The following is a 21,256-nucleotide window of genomic DNA, read 5'->3' on the forward strand; positions in this document are numbered from 1 at the left end:
AATCAAATTCTTCATTGACAGATGTAGAAGATTAAAAAGTATTTATGCCAGGGCGTCTGGGTGGCTCAGTGTTCAACTCTTGATTTTGGCTCAGCTCATGCATGATCTCAGGGTTGTGAGATTGACCCCTGTGTTGGGCTCTGCCCTGGGTGTGGAGCCTGCTTAATATTCTCTCTCCTCCCCCCACCCCCCCGTCTCTCTCAAAAAAAAAAAAAAAATCTGTGCCATGAGTTCAGATTTTAAAATAGGCTGCAGATTGACTAGATTTCTTTGTGTATTTGGAAGTTCTTCGAGACAAAGTGTACCCAGAATATTGATGTATTAATTGAGCAGTATCATCCAAATCTAAAGAAAAGTACTTGTAATTTTTTTTTTTTAGTACTTGTAATTTAAAACATTTTGAATCAGTTGACCCTTGATATCATTAGAAATGTCTTATATCCTGCGGGCAAATTGCTTGGTGGTTTAATTGAAGATCTTTCACTTTTTATAAAATGGTTTTTTTTTGGGCGCCTGGGTGGCTCAGTCGTTAAGCGTCTGCCTTCGGCTCAGGTCGTGATCCCAGGGTCCTGGGATCGAGCCCCGCATCGGGCTCCCTGCACCCCGGGGAAGCCTGCTTCTCCCTCTCCTACTCCACCTGCTTGTGTTCCCTCTCTCGCTATGTCTCTCTCTGTCAAATAAATAAATAAAATGTTAAAAAAAAAATAAAATAAAATAAAATGGTTTTTTTTTAGTCTTTTCCTCTCCTCAGTAGAGGATGTAGAGACAAGGGGCAGAGACACAAGCATCCTCAGTTGAATGTCCATAGCTGAAGTAATTTCTTTTACCATCTCTCCATTTAAAAAATGGTATAGTGACCAAAGATACAAGCTCAGATCGTATTAAAAATTATTAAAATTTTTTGGGACACCTGGGTGGCTCAGTCAGTTAAGCCTCTGCCTTCGGCTCAGGTCATGGTCCCAGCGTCCTGGGATCAAGTCCCACATTGGGCTCCTTGCTTAGCGGGGAGCCTGCTTCTCCCTCTGCAGCCTCCCCCATTTGCTCTCTCTCCCCACGGCCTGACAAAAAAAGAAAAAAATCTAAAAAACAAATTATTAAAATTTTCTGTTGGACATTTAATTCTGATTTCAGACAACCTGTTTTGCTAATTCATTTGTATTTTATTTATTTAGTTTTTAAGATTTTATTTTATTTTTTTAAGTAGGCTCCACGCCCAGCATGGAGCCCAATGCAGGGCTTGAATTCATAATCCTGAGATCAAGACCTGGGCTGAGATCAAGAGTTGAACACTTAACCGACTGAGCCATCCAGGCACCCCTAAGATTTTATTTTTAAGTATTCTCTCCACCCAACATGGGGCTCAAACCTACAACCCTGAGATCAAGTCACATGCTCTACTGACTAAGCCAGCCAGGTGCCCCTATTGATTCATTTTTAATGTTTTCATGTTAAGAAGAAATTTCTGGGGTGCCTGGATGGCTCAGTTGGTTAAGCCATAGACTCTTGGTTTCAGCTCAGGTCCTTATGTCATGGGTCATGAGATCCAGCCCCAAGACGGCCCCCTCACTCAGTTGGGGGCCCACTTGAAGATTCTCTCCCTCTGCCCCTCTCCCCGCTCACCTGCTCACACGCATGCGCTCGCGTGCTCTCTCTTCCTCTCAAATAAATCTTCAAAAAAAAAAATCTTACTTTACATATATTTGCTGACATTTCTTAATAGTGTTTCCTTTATTATATTGAAAAGTGTTTTACACAACAAACACGTTTTTCATTTTGCCTTGCTGAAGCAAATTGCAGTTGCCATTCATCATGAAACTAGCAGTATACCTTCTTCCAGTCTCTCTCTCTCTCTTTTTTTTTTTTTTACTGTTTCGACATAGTACTATCATCTGCATCTCCAGTCAATTCTGCATCAGTAGTATGCCTTCATTTTAAACTTAAAAAAACTGTTCCTGGGGGTGTCTGGGTTCCTTAGTTGGTTAAGCGTCTGCTTCAGCTCGGGTCATGATCCCAGGGTCCTGGGATTGAGCCTGCACCCCCCCAGTACCCCACCCCCGGTCGCGCTCCCTGCTGCTGGCTTCTCCCTCTCCTCCCTGTTTGTGCTCCCTCACTGTCTCTGCCTCTGCATCTGCAAAAAAAAAAAACTAGAAACAATTTAATTACAATTTTTTTAAAAGATTATTTATTTGACAGAGAGAGAGCACAAGTAGGCAGAGAGGCAGGCAGAGGGAGAGGGAGAAGCAGGCTCTCCACTGAGCAGGGAGCCCGACGTGGGGCTCGATCCCAGGACCCCTGGTATCATCACCCGAGCTGAAGGCAGCCGCTTAACCGACTGAGCCACCCAGGCACCCCTAATTACAATTTTAAAACATAAATATTTTACTCTAATTACCAATTCTGATTTTATGGTATCACCGTAACTCAGTGGTTCTCAACTGATATGATTTTGTCTTCCAGGGGATATTTGGCATGTTTCAGTATTCACCACTTGGGGAAGTGGGGGGAGTGCTACTGGCATCTGGTAGGTAGACACCAGGGATGTTGCTAAACATTCTACAGTGCTCAGGACAGCCACCTACAACAAATTATCCAGCCCCAAATATCAGTAGTGCCGAGGTTAAGAAACCCTGCTGTCTGCATAAAATATTAAATAAATACATTAAATTGTTTAATTCTTGCAGAGTAAGTCATTTGAACTGAATCAATCCATTAACATCAACTAGTTTGGTAATGTGTTTATTTGTAGTACTAGAAACAGCGCACATGGCTGACATGCACTATAATAACAGCAATAATATTGTATACAGTGCAGTGATTAAAGTGAAATGTAGTCCTTCCTAAACAAAGCTGTATTTAATGGAATAATACTTTACACTGCTTTCATTTTTTTAATTTAAATTAATTAAAATAAAAGTTCAGTTCCTCAGTTGCACTAACCACATTTCAAGTGCTAAGTAGCCACATATGAATCTCCTAGAACAGTTCTAGACATGATGGGTTGACTAACACCCATCCTCACTCTGTAGGGCACAGGGTGGGGACAGTTGACTCCTTGCTCACCTTAGGGTTTGAAATGGGGCATTTTAACCTGGTTTCTGCAGCTGCTCTATAGCTCTACTTTCTTTCTAAAAATAGACCAACACAGGGGCACCTGGGTGGCTCAGTCTGTTGAGTGTCCCAACTCTTGATTTTGGTTCAGGTCATGATCTTGGGGTTGTGGGACAGAGCCCTGTGCTGAGCTCTGTGCTCACTGGGGAGCCTGCTTCTCCCTCTGCCTGCCACTCCCCCTGCTTGTGTGAGTCTCTCTCTTTCTGACAAATAAATAAAATCTTTTCAAAAAAAGATTCTTTCTCCTCCCTCGCCCTCTGTCCCTCCTCCCATGCATGTACTCTTTCTCTCTCTCTCAAATAAATAAATAAATAAATCTTTAAAAAAAGCGACCAACACATTGTTTTATTAGAATATAACTCCAGATTTTTTTTTTTAAGATTTTATTTATTTATTTGACAGAGAGAGACACAGCGAGAGAGGGAACACAAATAGGGGAGTGGGAGAGGGAGAAGCAGGCTTCCCGTGGAGCAGGGAGCCCGATGCGGGACTCGATCCCAGGACCCCGAGATCATGACCTGAGCCGAAGGCAGACGCTTAACGACTGAGCCACCCAGGCGCCCCTAACTCTACATTTTTAACCCTGCATTTTCCAAGATCATTTATTGCTAGAAAAGAGGCCTGACACTGGTGGTATAGTAGATTGCCAACTGTCCCTGTATCCTACGGATGAAACTTCTGGTTCACAACAATTATCCCATTTTCTGAGCTTCTATTCACACTTTGTTGAAATTAGGCAGAGAATGGAGAAGTATTTATCATAACTTCTCAGTAAATACTTCCTCCTTGCTTAAAAAGCACTTTTCCATAGATCTGGAAGAGCAAGGAGTTCAAAACACAGCAAATTATAGAAATTCTCAAGTGTATCTGAGTAGGATGCACTTGGGGCTAAGGTTTTTTTTCTTTGTCGAACAGGATGTCAGGTTGTCTCCCCTTTGGTGATAACATTTAAAGCACAGCTTGGTAGCTCTTTGAGGTCTAGTGTTAGGAAGCTGTCTTCTTTCATTCCCTGCTTGTTCTACTTTAGGCCGAAGGCTTTAGTCTGGACAGGTGGAAGGTCAGATATAGAATTAATTTAAGGGCAGGGTACCTACCTTGTTTCTCGGGGCACATAACTGACTTTTTCCCCCCTGCAATAGAGAAACCATTGTTAACTAGTAGAAAGTGCTGTTTTATTTTTTTTCTTAACTGTTTTGACCCTACACATCTGATTCTGTGTAGCTCCCAGAGTAAACAAGCTTCACAGTTTTTATTCCCAGCATGGTCTTGCCTCTTGAACTCCATACCCTACCTAGAGGTTCCACAAGTACCTCAAACTTGACATTCCAAAGAATATGCCTTTGCCTTCCCTCCACATTTTAAGAACCATCTCCTATGTTTATCATCTCAGTTAATGATGTCATCATCTGTTCAGTTCCTACAGTAAAAGTCTTAAGGTTGCTTTAGAGTCTTCTCTCTCCTTCACCCAATCAGTCAGTAGGTTCTTTCACCTTTACCTCCTAAAAATTTTCAAGTAAATTCTTCTCCATTTATACAACCACCATTTTATTTAGTTCAAGGCCTCATAATGTCTCATATTATAAGAGCCTCCTAACTATTCTCTCTGCTTCTAGTCTTCCCCCCCTATAGTGGCCACTATTCAGTGTATTCGGTCACTAGAGTTGAATTTCAGAAGCACAGGTTTTTACACTGCTCTTGAGAGTATGTTGGTACTATCACTCTGAGAGCAGTTTGGCAATATCCAGTAAAGTCCACGTTACCCAAACCTTTTGACACAGTAATTTCATTCCTGGATGTATTTTCTTGAGGAACTTTCCTAAATGATCACAAGGATGTATAAATAAGAACATTTGTTAAGAATTATTATTTTTTTTTTTTTTTAAGATTTTATTTATTTGCAAGAGAGAGAATGAGAGACAGAGAGCATGAGAGGGAGGAGGGTCAGAGGGAGAAGCAGACTCCCTGCTGAGCAGGGAGCCCGATGTGGGACTCGATCCCGGGACTCCAGGATCATGACCTGAACCGAAGGCAGTCGCTTAGCCAACTGAGCCACCCAGGCGCCCTGTTAAGAATTATTTTTTAGGGGCGCCTGGGTAGCTCAGTTGTTAAGCGTCTGCCTTCGGCTCAGGTCATGATCCCGGGGTCCTGTGATCGAGCCCCACATCGGGCTCCCTGCTCAGCGGGGAGCCTGCTTCTCTCTCTCCCACTTCTCTGCTTGTGTTCCCTCTCTCGCTGTCTCTCTCTCTCTGTCAAATAAATAAAATCTTTAAAAAAAAAAAAAGAATTATTTTTTAAAAAAATTGTATTTATTTGAGGGGGGGATGGCAGGGGTAGGGGCAGAGGGAGAAGCAGAAGCAGACTCCCCGCTGAGCAGGGAGCCCGACACAGGGCTCAGTCCCAGGACCCCAAGATCATGACCAGAGTTGATGGCAGACACCTGCTGAGCCACCCAGGTGCCCCAGAATCATCACATTTTAAATCTTGTGGGATTACCCATCTTTGATAGGGTAATGTCCAAACTTCTTCATATGACACCTTGACCCTAGCCTACCTTTGTTACCTTATTTACTATCCCTGTCCCATCTATCCTAAGATCTGGCCAAATTAGACTTAGCCACAGAGTCTCAAATTTCATACCTCTGTGCCCTCACACATGTTTTTACCTAGAATGTTTTCCCATTCCTCTTTTTACCTAACAAAATCCTGCTTATGCTTCAAAATCTACCCCAGATGTCACCTTCCTTGAAAGCTTCCTGGATTCTTTGAGGCCAAACGATTCACACCAGCATTGCCACAGGACTTCATACATTTCTCTTAGAGCACTTACCACACTGCAGTATGGCTTTTCTTTTTTTTTTTTTTTTAAGATTTTATTTATTTATTTGAGATAGAGAGTGAGAGAGAGCATGAGAGGAGAGAGGGTCAGAGGGAGAAGCAGACTCCCCGCTGAGCAGGGAGCCCGATGTGGGACTCGATCCAGGGACTCCGGGATCATGACCTGAGCTGAAGGCAGTCTCTTAACCAACTGAGCCACCCAGGCACCCCAGTATGGCTTTTCTTTTATTTTTTTTTCTTAAATTTTATTTTTTATTTAAATTCAATTAATTAACATATATATATTACTAGTCTCAGAGGTAGAATTTAGTGATTCATCAGTTGTATGTAACACCCAGTGCTCATTACACCAAGTGCCCCCCATGCACATCAGTGCCCATCACCCAGTTACCCCATCCTCCCACCCACCTCCCCTCCAGCAACCCTCAGTTTGTTTCCCATAGTTAAGAGTCTCTTGGGATGCCTGGGTGGCTAGTCGGTTAAGCATCTGCCTTCAGCTCAGGTCATGATCCCAGCATCCTGGGATCGAGTCCCACATCGGGCTCCTTGCTCAGTGGGGAGCCTGCTTCTCCTTCTGCCTGCTGCTCTCCCTGCTTGTACTCTTGCTCTCTCTCTCTCACTCTCTGGAAATAAATGAATAAAATCTTAAAAAAAAAAAGTCTCTTGTGGTTTGTCTCCCTCTCTGATTTTGTCTTCTTTTCCCTTCCATTCCCCTGTGATCCTCTGTCTTGTTTCTTAAATTCCAAATGAGTAAAATCATATAATTGTCTTTCTCTGATTGACTTATTTTCCTCAGCATAATACCCTCTAGTTCTATCCATGTCATTGCAAATGGTGATTTTTTTTGTTTGTTTTGATGGCTGTATAGCTGTTTATATATGTATGTCCATCACTAGATGGTGAGCTCCTAAGACAGAAACCAGGCTTTCCTTTACTTCTGTAATCTCTGCCCCTAGCAGAGTGCAGTATGGTATAATAAATGTTGGTTGAGTGAATAAATGAATGGCTGGAATGAATGGTTTCATCTTCTAAGGCTTTATTGTCTCCCAGAAATATCAGCTGACCTGAGGGTCCTAAGCTAGGGAAGTGGGTATTGAGATGCTTGGGAAGTGCTTATAAGGCTCTCCCTCTGATTGTGCTCCCCAGTTGTGTCTGTGGAGCTCCATTATAAAAGTCTGTTTCAGATCTTAACAGACAACAGGGAAGAGTGTCTTGGCAGCTCCTGAACTAACCCGGTATAGCCAGGAAGTATGCTTGGAATTGTTACCAGAGAGACAGACCCCTTTCTCAATGATGAGCTGAATTGTTTGTCCCAACACAGTAGAATTTACTGACTTTTAGTTCCCTCCAGGGTAACAAGAGGACGGCCAAAAGGTTTTAATTATATGAAATGGGGCTTTGAGACAACTAAAACCACTTTGAAATGAATTATTGATAGCATTATGCATTGTTTTTCTTCCCTTTTTTTAAGTAACAAGTCAAGGCAATTAATGCTATTTTTTTTAATTAATGCTATTTTTATGTTGCAGATTCACTAAATTTTATTTTATTTTTAAAGATTTTATTTATTTGACAGAGAGACACACAGTGAGAGAGGGAACACAAGCAGAGGTAGCGGGAGAGGGAGAAGCAGGCTTCCCACTGAGCAGGGAGCCCGATGTGGGGCTCGATCCCAGGACCCTGGGATCATGACCTGAGCCGAAGGCAGACGCTTAACAACTGAGCCACCCAGGCGTCCCTACAGATTCACTGAATTTTAAAGATGATTTTCAGGATGCCTTAAAAAAATCCTCTCATTGGCTGAGTGATGGGCTCCTGTTCTTTATGTAAGCTAGAGGCCCTGCTGAAGAAATCTGCATGTTCTCATGCCGTTTCACATGCCACTGTTCTAGGTGTTTGGATGCCTTGCTGCTCTTGGCAGTAAGGTGTCTTTTCAAGCTCTTCATGAGGTTAAAAGTTCTCTCGTGTGTTTCTTAACGGAGGACCTTCCCAAATGTATATTATTGTCTTAAAAGCCAAAAGAGAACTAAGGAAACAGTTATAATTAACAGGCAGCTGCAAAGCAGAGCCATTTAGTCTCTTCAGTATGGTTTGGTGGAGATCAGAGAATAGAGGCTTCAGTGTGGCTCTAAGTGAAGCAGCTGCATCACCAGCTGGAGACTGACACACTGGAGAGGGTGGGCACACACAGCTGAGATCCATTCACTCCCATGTGAGACTGACAGGCCTGCCTTCAACTTAGCTGCTTTATGCTTACACTTAGTTTAGCAGAGAGGAGCTACAGAACCTGCCCATCTCCATGAACATATTGGAGTCAGCACTGAGCAAAAAGGACCCCAGCAGGCAAATGTCTCATGGCTTTCACAAAGGTATCCTGCTGGAAAAGATTTAAAACAAGACCCTGGGAAGGGAAACTCTAACTTTTTTCTTTGGTTTACTGGAAAAAAATTTGGCTGTTTTTTGAATGAATGAACCTAATTCAACTTACCTAGTAAGGTTTCTGTAGTCTGATTTAGTAAAAATTGGGTATTAGTCTCTATCCCTATAAGCATCCGTACCAGGACCATCTCACCTTTCCTTGCCTGATTAAATTAACGTTTTAAGACTCCACTCACACACTATCTCCTTCAGACTACCTTTCCTAAGCCCCCAGGTTGGGCAAATACCCTCCTCAGTGCTCCTGTGAGACCTTTTGTCTACTCTTTGTCTAGCCCTTAGCACATCATGAAATTATCTGTCTGTGGTATTTGTCTTTCCACTAATCTGTAAATTCCTTGCTATCTGGGATCAAATTTCATTCACCTCCCCCATTGCCTAGCATAGTACTTGCATGTAGTAGGTATTCAAATGTTTGTCATACAAACTGAACTATTGAGTCACAGGCTATGACAGCCAGCCCTTAGCTTCCGATACCATTGACCTTTTTTCTAGGGACTGAGTGTTCCTTCATTCTGTGGGAAAGCAATCAATTTGATGAGTAAGGGAGGAGGAGAAAAGAGAGAAGTTCTCTTTCTAAAATGGTGCATATAGGATAAGCGAAGTTCTGTAATTGCTTTCAAATTAAATTTTGATAGTGTCACCTTTTCAGGAGGGGAAAATCTTACCACTATTTCTGGTATATTGGAGAGAAAACAGCTAATAACATCTTTGTGAGCATAAAACAATTATACCCAGCCTCCTGTAGAGACAATCTGCCAGAGCCAACCGCCTCACCCTCTCCATGCGGGCTTCATTTTCTTACTCCGGAATTTCATAGACTCTCCCCCAAAGACCGTCAACTCATTGCACTATTATGATGAATGTTTGGAGCTGGCTCTCACCCTGGCTCTCACTGCTTTACTAGCTATTACTGGAGGTGCTGTCAGAGAATCAGGCCCCAAATTTATCCTCCCATTAAGTCCTCTCCTGGGCAGCGCTGCTTGGGTCTGCGTAGTAGTCATCTAGTCTCCCCTGCTTCCCCCACTGCCTTTGAATGTAGGGAAGCTGCAGGCCCTGTTGCAAACAAAGAGCTATGGTAGAAAGTAAGGTTGCAAATCATTTTCTACCAGAGCTCTTTGTGCTCTTGTTCTGGGCCTAGAGAGAAGCTCAGACCTAGGAGTGCCTGCTCAAGCATGGGCTTTGAGACCATCAATTTCAGCCCCAGCCCATTCCATCTCATTTCCTTAGTTGGCTGGTCCTGTCTGTCTCCCAAAAATGTCTTTCAGACCTTCTCTCTATAATGAGTTAGAGATTTATTGGTTTCTGAACATAGGGGCCTTACCTACTTAGCTGTCCGCTTTTACCCACTCGTCTGATAGATACATGGCCTTTGATGAGTTTTGAAAATGCTATATGATTTTTGAATTTGACCTCATAGGTACTCTTAGAGCCTTCCTCCTGTGAAGTTTCTGTCTGATAGAAGCTGTCTGGGTCTCTGACATGAGAGGCTGTCCTTTAGTCTGTTAGGGGCTTTCCTTTTGACTCTCATACTTATTTGCAGAAAGAAATAGGGCCAAAAGATGCACCAGGTGCGGGGCGCCTGGGTGGCTCAGTCGGTTAAGTGGCTGCCTTCAGCTCAGGTCCTGGGATCGAGCCCTGCATCAGGCTCCCTGCTTGGCGGGAAGCCTGCTTCTGCCCCTCCAACTCCCCCTGCTTGTGTTCCCTCTCTCACTGTGTCTCTCTCTCTGAAATAAATTAAAAAAAAAAAAAAAAAGATGTACCAGGTGCCATTTGTAAATCTTAGGATAATTGATAAATACTCATTTCCTCTAGCAAACAGTGAATTTTGTTCAATAATAGATACTGATTAGGTTGTTGAGAAAAATCTCGCTCTTCACCTTTGGCGTTAACTCATGAATACAGCTGATATTAAGGCTGCCATTAATATTGCAAAAGCAATATTCCTCAATAGCATTCCTTTTCCTGTGGAGAAAGTAGTTTGTAGTGATGTTTTAACTTTTTCCCTTTTCATTGAGGAAGATAATATCAACTTCACTTAAGCAGAATGGTTCAATACTTTGAACGCTTGTTTATTCTTCCCTTACTTCTCGACTTACTAAACTATCTCATTCTCCTTACCTTACTAACCAGACTGCTACCTAGCTCCCCTGCTTTCTCCCACGCCTGTCTTCTCTTTCTCTTAGGGCTCCTTTTTTGTCCCACCACCTGCCACCACTGTTTACACCCAGGGTTCTTATAGGAAACCACTTGTGCTAGGGCCTCTCTGAAGGCAACATAAGTCACTGCCAGAGCCGGTGAAAGCAGCCTGCTTTTTCAGAGCTGACAAGAAGGGTGAAGCTCTCCGTCACAGTGGGCAGGCGAACAAACAGGGCCGAGTAGCACTGCATCTCAGTGCTTAGCACCTGCAGGCTCAGAGCTGACAGTGCACTGTAATAAGATTCATCTCTGTTCACTTAACTGATGTGGGCTTTATGGTAAATGTTCACTTGCTTAATTACTTTGGCAGACTCGCTGATTGCCTTTCCTGAGGAGTTCTAAAAGGTCCCCCTGGGATGGAACATAAACCTCTTTCCATGTCTTTTAATTTCATTCTTTACTTGGAGTACTTGAAAACCGGTATGTGATCCATATGGCCACCATTCCCTCTCTCCTGTGAGTGAACATCAGGACCACTCCTTAATAGTATGGTGTCCATATGGCCCACACTGGACCACTCAGAAATCTTGACAGCCTTCTTTCTCCTTTGTCCACCTGAAATTCCCCATTCCTCCTTCCCCACCACTGAGGTATAGACAGCTCTCTTAACTTAGGGATCCATGTGCCTCTTTTTCTCTAACTAGTATGGGATCCACAGAATATTTCCCTCTCCCTTCAATCTAGCGGCGTGTGATCCACTAAAACAATTTCCGTCTGTTTTTGACGTGACAGGAAAAGAAGCCTAAATTAGTCAATTGCTGATTTTTTTGTCCTCCTCCTCCCTCTCTCCCTGTGCTTAAAAGTTAAGTATCTTATTGGGATGCCTGGCTGGCTGAGTCGGTAGAGCATGCGACTCTTGATCTTGAGTCGTGAGTTCAAGCCCCACATTGGGTGTAGAGATTACTTAAAAATAAAATCTTCAAAAAAAGTTAAATATCTTATAATAAATTAATTGGGCTAATGGGAATGATGTGTAATTAAAATATTTCAGGATTTTGGGCGCCTGGGTGGCTCAGTTGGTTAAGCGACTGCCTTCGGCTCAGGTCATGATCCTGGAGTCCCGGGATCGAGTCCCGCATCGGGCTCCCTGCTCAGCAGGGAGTCTGCTTCTCCCTCTGACCCTCCTCCCTCTCATGCTCTCTGTCTCTCATTCTCTCTCAAATAAATAAATAAAATCTTTAAAAAAATAAAAATAAAAATAAAATAAAATAAAATATTTCAGGATTTTGGCTCATGCCAGCTTTTGAAAAGTTCTTGAGTCACATTCAAGGAATTGGAACTTTCACCGTTAATTAAACTTACTTCACCATTAATTAGAATTAGATCACTTCTTGGGGTTTTGAGCTGACCCCCACTGCCTCAGAAGCCCTCCCAAGTATGTATTAGGATTTTCTTATGTCCTGAAGTGAGACAGAAAATCTGGTAGACTCTTTCACATGACCTATTTTGTTCTTTTGTATTTACTAGATGTTTCTGAGAGTGTAGAGGGGCCTTACCTCTGGAGATAGGAAATCCAGGGCTAAAGTAATTGTAAAGGCTGTCAAGGGTTTGCATTCTTTATCCCCAGGAACTCTGCTAGCAACTCCTGGCCTGTAGCTCGAGATGGTGTAAGGGAATCTGAAGCACAGAGCAATGGGATCTGAGTAGAGATGGCTAATCTTGTAGGTGTTTTGTCCCTAGGAAAATTTTGGAGCCTCTGTTCATTTACTGAGAGAAAGGTTTAATAAAGAGTAGGCATTCTTAAGGGGAATGGATTAAGTGATGTCTTTTATGGAAATGTAGATGGTCCATTTTACTTATGTGGTTCCTTCAACTTCTGTGGTTCGTTCTTCTCCATTTACATTCATTCTGATTGTGGAAACAGTGGAAAGATGTCAGGCTGGTATCTAAAGCAGGATGGAATTCCATTCCTTTCTTACACCAGAGCTAGAGGAGATGATTTAGCCAAAGTGTAAAGCCCATGGCATCTTACTTGGCTTTAATCTATGGTTTGGGGCCACAGTAACTAGAAATTAGCTCATTTTTCAAGCAAAGTAGCTATAACCAATTGCTTAATTTCCAGCAGGTGATGAGGTGGAAACCTATATTGGGCAAAGTCATGCATCAAGGTAGAAAGCCCAAACTGCCAAAATGCGTAGTCATGCACACAGCTTCAGAAAATGAAGCAACTGCCCCTCAGGCGTGTGCATGTACATTTCATACACATTAACTCTTTCTTGTTTCCCTCCAGTTAATGAATTGTGAACCTTCATTTGTTCGGTGCCGAGGCTGGATGAAAATGTAGTCCAGTAGGTGAATAAGTTACCTGGTATGACACATGTGTTTCTCACCTAGAAATCAAAAGAAATGCTGAACTCCTATCATTCCTTAGGTTGAACTATGGGGGTTACTATGGTGTAGTCAATGATACACCTCTCCTGTTCCACTCCTTTCAACTAATAAATTTGTGTACACAAATAAATCAAGTTCTCTTTAGTAATAAAGTAGGCCAATTTACATAGTTGGATCTTTGGGTAAATCAAGCAACTAGATGCAATGGCCAGTAGCTCTTCCTTCCTTATGGTTGCCAAAATGCCTTCTCTAGTAGGGTTTAAATGACATGTTTGTGTCTCTGGTCCTGAAAAGAGTGGTCACAGGAACAGCAGTATAAGAAAGGGGATAATTGGCACGAAAGGGTTAAAGCCTAGCATGTAGGGGATGAGTTAGAGGAACAACCCTAACAGGTCAGTTGCTGAAGTTTTGACTAGATAGTTTCAAAAGGGAAAAGGTTAGAAGGTACTCTTATTTGAGGTTTTATTTTGCTTAATGTTAATCAGCAGAGTCTCTGAGGCTTGTAATGCACTGCCGTTAACAGGCATCAAGGGAAATTGTTTTTTGTTGTTGTTGAATTGGATGGGCTAAAGATTCATTGACTCCACGAGGAAGGAAGCTTATTACTGCATGAAATGGGAGTATGTGAGGCAATTCTGAAGGTGAAAAGAAAGGATAGTTTAAAATTAAATAACTTGGGGTGCCTGGCTGGCTCAGTTGGAAGAGTGTACAACGTTTGATCTTGGGGTCATGAGTTTGAGCCCCACCTTGGGTGTAGAGATTACTTTAAAATAAATAAACTTTTAGGGGCGCCTGGGTGGCTCAGTTGTTAAGTGTCTGCCTTCGGCTCAGGTCATGATCCCAGGGTCCTGGGTTCGAGCCCTGCATCGGGCTCCCTGCTCAGAGGAGAGCCTGCTTCTCCCTCTCCCGCTCCGCCTATTGTGTTCCCTCTCTCGCTGTGTCTCTCTCTGTCAAATAAATAAAATCTTTACCAAAAAATTAAAATAAATAAATAAACTTTTAAATAACTCAACCTCAGATGAACCATTTTATCTGCTGCCACATACCACTCAGTCCTACCTTTACCCCTTCTCAGAAGCCAGTCTTTTACCTGTATGTTTGAAGATTTCCCAGGTAGAAGCAATTATAAATATGATTTTCTTGTCTTTAATCCCAGATATCTGAGAATAAACTCTGTAGTATATTATATCTGGACTGCTTTTTTAGGTCTAGGAAAGGGGAAGCTGCTTGTATTAAAAAAAAAAGTTCCCTTTCGGTAAAGTTAGATGGTATATATAGGAAAACACGGAGGAAAGCTTTGCAAAGGAAATCCAATAAGATGAAGAAACTGATACCAGAGAGCATGGTCTCTTGCGCAAGGTCATACAATCTAGAAATGGAAGAACCAGGATTTTAACTTGGATCTACTGCCCCTAAAGCCTTGCTTCTTATATATACCATGTTGTTCAGGGAAGCCGAGTATTTTAACTGGGCCTTTAAGGGAAAAGTAAGACTTATGCTTTATAGGAGTAAAGAAAATAGCATTCCATGTGAAGAAAACCATGTAAGTAAAAGCATGATGTCCAGGTGTATGTGTTTGGCAAGTATTTGAAAATACAGGACTATAGTGCTTATGAGGTTGGGGCTTGAGATCCAAATTTATTTTTATCAGGCTTCAGATATGTACCCCTAATCAGACTCTTTAATGTAAATCTGGTAGCCTTATAGGAATAATTTTAGAGTGAAACTTTTAAGAATATTCCCAGTGTGGGCGCCTGGGTGGCTCAGTCGTTAAGCGTCTGCCTTTGGCTCAGGTCATGATCCCAGGGTCCTGGGATCGAGTCCCACATCGGGCTCCCTGCTCAGCTGGGAGTCTGCTTCTCCCTCTCCCACTCCCCCTGCTTGTGTTCCTGCTCTCGCTATGTCTCTCTCTGTCAAAAAAATAAATAAAATCTTTAAAAAAAAAAAAAAAAAAGAATATTCCCAGTGTGTACCATCTTGAGTATACCAGTCATGTTTCTTACTTCCTTGGAGTAAGAGCTACAGAAACTTCTCCTATAAACAGCCTTTGCATGTTTTTCTCCTTTCTGCCTGAAGGATTTACAGGGCAGCTTTTAGAGATAGGCTGCTTCCTTCAAATAGCTCAGTAAGGAAACAATCACCATGTTCTGGGCTTCTGGGTGAAACTATTATTTATTTATTGTTTCATAAAAGACCCTTAGATGCTTTTGTCTGTGGGAGATAGCTGGGGCTGTGAGAATTTGCATCTTTGGAGAATTTGCTTTAGATTTCCTCTGGATATGTGGAAGAATCTATATTTTCTATTAATCTACATTGTCTACATTGTTAAGGAAACATTCTCCTGTATTTCTTGGGTAAGTTGGGCATTAACTATGTGTCTCAGCCATCATCCACCCAGCACTAGGGAAAAGAAAGCTGCTTTGCAGAGTCATGAGTCAGAGAGAATAAGTTAAAAATGGACCAAGAAATCCCTAGCTAGTTTGTGGCTCAGCCTTGCTGTTCCATCTGTCCACTTCATTTTGCTTCAGTTTGTATAAGTGACCCCTGTCTTTGGCAATCAGAAGTTGGCAGTTGCATTAGAGAGTGGCCCAGATTCTTGCCCTTAAAGGTGCCTTGGGTACAGAGCTATCTCTCCGTGGCTGGCTTTAGTAGTTTCCCTTTACTATGACATTGTCTGTTTCTTTTGCCTTTCCCTTTTGGGACTTCCTGATTCAGTGGCATTAGGAGACCCAGTAACAGAGTATAACACACTCCCCCATTCCTTCCCTGTCCCCCCCCCATCCCAAACAAACAAAAACTTAGGCTTACTTTTAGAAAATATTAGATTAATAAGAAATGCCAGAAAGCTTTTCTCTTGTCTCCTGGTAAGACTTAAGAGGAAGAGAAAGCTTTACTGTCTTCAGTGACAACTTTAGTTCCTTCTTTGAAGGATAGCTGTTCATGTCTGAGCTACCTCTCCTCTTGGGATGGGGATAAAACATTTTTATTGTTATTTTCATACTTTTGGAGAATTAGCTGGTGATCATGGACCTCCTTACTTGTGGTGAGACTGTTTTGCTTAAGTCTTGGGAATATATTGGTGAGCAAAATAAATTTGGTCCCTGCTCTCACAGAGCATTTAGTTTGTTTGAATAAAGCTGGAGGAAAAAAAAAAAAAAGCTGGAGGTTTGGTTAGAAATTATATTTCCTTTTGCCACAAAGTTCTACTTCCAGATTCCTTTCCCTTTCCTTGGGCCTTATTTCTTTAAATCTTCTTCCTACTTTTTCTTTTGTCACTTCCACTTTTGGTATCTGAGGAAATCATTGCTTAACCCAAGGTCACAAAGATTTATGTGTTCTTCTAAGATTTGTACAGTTTTTAGATTGTACATTTAAATCTGTGATCCATTTTGTTAATTTTTGTGTATGGTATGGGGTAGGGGATCAACTTCAGTCTTTTGCATGTAGATATCCAGTTTTCCCAGCACTATTTCTTGAATAGACTATTCTTTTCCCATTTATCTTGCCACCTGTGTCAAAGGGACATCTTTTTTGGTCATCTTTGTCATATCTTAATTTTTTCATAATGGCTATGTTTTCTCATTCTTTGCCCACTCAGACCTCCTTCTTCTTCCTACTCCTCTTCCTTTTAATTCCCCTTTTCTAAAATACTTTTCAGCATAAAAGCTTTTGGCTGGCATAAACTAGGTTTTGTTTAAATACCTGAAAGGCTGTGATTAGATGAAAATCAACCTCAAGATGCAAATGAAAGGAAAAACAAACATCCCTTTCTTAGCCAGTATGTTGCTGCCCATCCTACTATTTCTTTCAGACATTGTCTCTTTTCAGTGTATGTGTGTCTTCTATATGGCACAGGCCACTCAGAAAGCCCTGCAAGATCTTTATCTATTAAAGTCTCTGTTTCTCAGTAAAGGCTAAAGGGCCCAGCTCACTCTGCCTGGGAAACTGGTAAGCCATGTAGCTACATTTGTGGCATTTGTGACTGGAACTTTGAGGCATAGGAACCTCAGGATCCTCTTCTAGAAGGGAAGGAAACAATAACCCACAATATAAAGGGTTTAAAGAGAGGAAGTCACCTACAGAATGAGAAGAAGATTTTATCCACTCTACTACTTTGCTAAAGATGGACTCTGGTTTGGAGTCTGCTTTGCCCAAATGGCCAGGGTCCTTTGGAGAGTAGAATATCTATGTGTTAGTCTTCTCAATTGCCGTAACAAAATATCATAGACTAGGTGGCTTAAAAAACAGATGTTTGTTTTCTCACAGTTCTGGAGGCCAAAAGTCCCAGATCAAGGTTCAGCAAGGTCAGTTTCTGGTGAGGACTTCCTTCCTGGCTTGTTGACAGCTGCCTTCTGCCTTGTGTCCTCATATGGTGGAGGGAGGGAAGGGAGGGAGAGAAAGCGAGAGAGAGAGCAATTGCCATTTCTTCCTTGCTGGGACACTCAAATTTTAGACTTAAGCATTAGACAGTTGCTACCTGTTAGGTTTTGATCAGTAAAAGGAGAGAGCTACTGTTAGAATCTATGAGGAGACCCTCCCCCAAAAAATATTCAGAAGGGATGGTAGTAAATCCCTTTAGAGATGGTATCAGTGGGAAGGGAAGCCTAAAGAAAAGAGAGAGGCTCATCATCTATAAATCTAGTACGTCGTCTTTTTCCCACTGAATACTAGTCAGGCATAAATCCTATTCTAGGACCTGGCCAGGTGGGGCAGTGTGGAATCATAACCCAGGTGAGCCCTAGTAGGCTGCAAAGTTCCTGGGGAAGGAGCAGCTAAGTATTTCAGTCACTGCAAAGGCATGTGTCACTCAGTGTGGGCGGACTTAGCCTGGTTTCAGTGTTTTGTCACTCTTTGCTATCTCAGAACAAATTTCCATTTCAACGGTATGAAGTCCTGAGAACTTTAATAGGAAGCTTCCAAGCCCTCTCTGAAATTCCTTGCTAAAGAGCCTGGAAGGAGAACAGCCAGTGTCAGACAATTTTTCTTACCTTTAGGCTTAGAGCCCTGCATCTAGCATCTCCAGTAGATCAGATTAGTACTCAGATTTTTAACTGTCCCAAAGAAACAGCAAGAAAAATAAAGCAGAGGCATATACTCTATGCCCTTTGTGTGTACTGGGTTAGAGACTGCTAACTGGATTTAGACTGTTCCATCTGGCTTTTTAATCGCCTGCTGAGAACTGAGGCTCTGGGGGAGTGTCACAGGGGAGGTTGGAGGATGATTTTTATCCTTATTCCAGATTCCCAGAGTGGCATATCTTTCATACCCTCAAGATGAATATGCTCAAACAATATCAGCATATATGCCCTGCTAACATAGATCATCTATAGATCCAGCTGACACTTGACAGGTACAACTTTGAGAAGGGAAGGAAATAAATATACTTTTTGAGGAGAATACTTTCCAGGCTTTTCCTTTCTCTCCCTCATTCCCTATCTCTTCCCTTCCTTCCTCTTCCCCTTCCCTCTCTTGTCTTCTTTCTTCCTTCTTTCTGTTTCTCCTTTCTCTTTTCCTTTTCTTGCTTCCTTGCTTTCTTTGCTAGTGCAAGAATTCCTCGGGTAGAAAGGGAACAGAATTACAGCATCCCCATCAGTTTCATTCCCAGGAATTATTTCATTGTCCAGACCTCACCAGCTTCACTGGATTGCCACCTGGGCCCCCATGGCTGCTACTCGCCCACCCACACAGACACGAAAATACTTTGGAGTTCTCTGTTCTCCAAACCTAGGCAAACGAAAACAAACAACCCTAGTTCAGTTGAGTCAGGATTTTTTTAAAACATTTTTTCAAAAGAATTTTACTAAGAAATTTAAGGAAAATCCAAAAGAAAAAGCCATTATAAAACCACGAAATGAATGTATTTACAGAGTTCAGATTCTTTTTCCTAAAATAACTGAGGTCCAGTTGTAGATAGATTTGGTTACTGTATTTCTTTTTCTTGATCCTGTAGCTCTTCGATGCTAAACTCTATGATTCCTACTCTCCACTTAGTTAACTTTAACTTGGTACTGCTGCTAGGTTTGGGGGTCTTCTCAGTGCCTCTCTAAACTTCCTCCCCTGTCTTCTTACTGGGTTTAGGCTCCTGGTTTTCCTTTTCTGCTCTTGTTGTCATCCCTGCCAATACCCTCAAACTTTACTTTCTGAATGAGAAAAATATTTGACCCCTACTTGGTCCAAATTCTTTCCCACTTTGGATTTAGACCAAATTACAACCTTAACTTGCAGATAACATCTCAGCCCTTCTTCGTAGTCTCTGCAAAAATAAGTTACCAGAATTTTCCTCTATTCCTGACCCATTACTATCCCGTCTGATGTATCATTCTTTGGATATTTATTGCCTACCAGCTGTGTGCCAGGCACCATGCTAGATGGTTGACATTGCTTTATTATATAAATGTTGCAAGAATTCTCTAAGATTTAGTCACTCTTTCGACAAACATTTATTTTATGCCTACAATGTACTATTCCTGGGTACTGTACTAAGTGCTAAGGTAGGTGTTATTCCCACTTTTTCCCTCTGAGACATGTAGTTTCCTAAAAATCCAAAATAACAAATGGTCAAACCATGATTTTTTTTTGAAGTTTGGCTTATACTTTTATTACCCATATTAAATGGTTCAAGAATTTTATACTATCAATGTTATATTAAAAGAAAACATTGATTTCTATTGCACTGCCACACATTCACATGTATGCACGTACACACCCACACGTTTTAACAAACTTAATTTTGGAATAATTTTAGAATTACAGAAAAAGTGCAAAGATAATACACAGAGTTCTTGTATGCCCCTCAACCAGGTTTCCCCCATCTTACATTACCAAGGTACATTTATTCATCACTAAGAAACTGGCAATGATATATTACTATTAACTAAGCTCCATATTTTATTTGGATTTCACCAGTTTATTAATTTTCTCTTTCTGTTCCAGGGTCCAATTCAGGGTATCACACTGCATTTAGTTGTCATGTCTCCCCAATATCCTCTGGTCTGTGACAATTTCTCAAGTACAGTTTTTCATGACCTTGACAGTCTTTTTTTTTTTTTTTTTATGACCTTGACAATCCTAAGGAGTACTGGCCAGGTATTCTATAGAATGCCCCCAGTCTGGTTTTGTTGCATGTTTTTCTCATGATGAGACTGAGGTTGTGGGTTTGGGAGTATATAACAGGTAAAGTGCCCTTTTCATAAGATCATACCAGGGGTTACATGACAGCTACATGAATCACTGGCAATGTTTACATTAATCATTTGGCTAATAAGGTAGTATTTGCCAAGATTGTTTACAGTAAAGTTACTGTTTTTCCCTTTTACTACTCTGTTCTTTGGAAATAAGTCACTAAGTCTATCTAGCCTACCCTCAGTGGGAATGGGAACCAACTCCACCTCCTAAAGGGGAGAGTATCTGCATATATTATTTGGAATTATTCTGTTAGAAAGATTTTTCTCTTTTCCCCATTTATTTAATCAATTTTATATTAATATGGACTTAGATAAACTCTGATCTGAAACCTGTGCTTTTTCTGCTACACTAGACAAGAAATGACAAGGACCTACATATACACCAAACGCATTGGATTCAGAGAACTTTATTTCAGATTTCAGAGATTTTTGAAGAACTAGATTTGATAAGACTTGGTGACCTTGAATGTGAGGGTGATAGAGAGAAAGTGTTTGAAAATGACACTCAGATTTTGGTTTAAAGGGCTGGAAATAAAATTTTGGTTTGAAATTATTAACTAGCAAGTATGAAGATTGGTTCTAGGCTTTGATAAAACTCAGCTTCTTCAGAGATTGTATTTAGCCTATGTATTGGTCCAGCTTTACTGAGTGCCCTATTCTCCCAAGTCAGAGCAGAGCAAACGACTTTTCTTTCTGACTGAAACAGCAGGGCCCCCTAGTGGACAGCCCCCTGGGTCCTGTTTCTTGCCTGAAGGATGCTTGGTTTTGTTTTTTGTTTGGTTGAGATTTTTTTCCCCTTAGTTCATTTGCAGAGCAGAGACATTTGATTCTACTCTTGATCTAAAAAATTTTAAGCCCTACTTATTTCAGAGTTATCAGGTTCACCCCCATGTTCAATAAAAAGATAGTTACCCTCTGACAATCACTCCTATGCACTCATACTCTGAACTAGAGGGTACTCGATACTTGTTTTTAACTCATTTATCTGCCTCTTCCATCTGATGCCATATTAATGTTAATTCTTTTTTTCAGAGCCATCATCAATCACTTTAACCCCAAAATTGAATCCTATGCTGCTGTGAATCACATATCCCAACTGTCAGAGGAGCAGGTAAGCCACTGCCCTCCCCAGAGTGACCCCTAATAGTTGGTGGCTGGGATCA

At 41.6% G+C, this 21,256-nt stretch overlaps 1 protein-coding gene across 4 annotated transcripts in view; it reads left to right on the forward strand.

Moving 5' to 3' along the window:
• Positions 1–21,256, forward strand: part of ARMH3 (armadillo like helical domain containing 3) — a 178,824-nt gene that overhangs the window by 128,001 nt on the left and 29,567 nt on the right. For all 4 annotated transcript variants that reach the window (XM_036086236.2, XM_036086254.2, XM_078077198.1 and 1 more), the window contains one exon: positions 21,126–21,204. In XM_036086236.2, the coding sequence (XP_035942129.1) occupies positions 21,126–21,204 (79 nt within the window). The remainder of the gene's footprint in view (positions 1–21,125; positions 21,205–21,256) is intronic.

This window comes from Halichoerus grypus, chromosome 7 (assembly GCF_964656455.1).
Source record: "Halichoerus grypus chromosome 7, mHalGry1.hap1.1, whole genome shotgun sequence".
Classification (NCBI taxonomy): Eukaryota; Metazoa; Chordata; class Mammalia; order Carnivora; family Phocidae; genus Halichoerus; species Halichoerus grypus.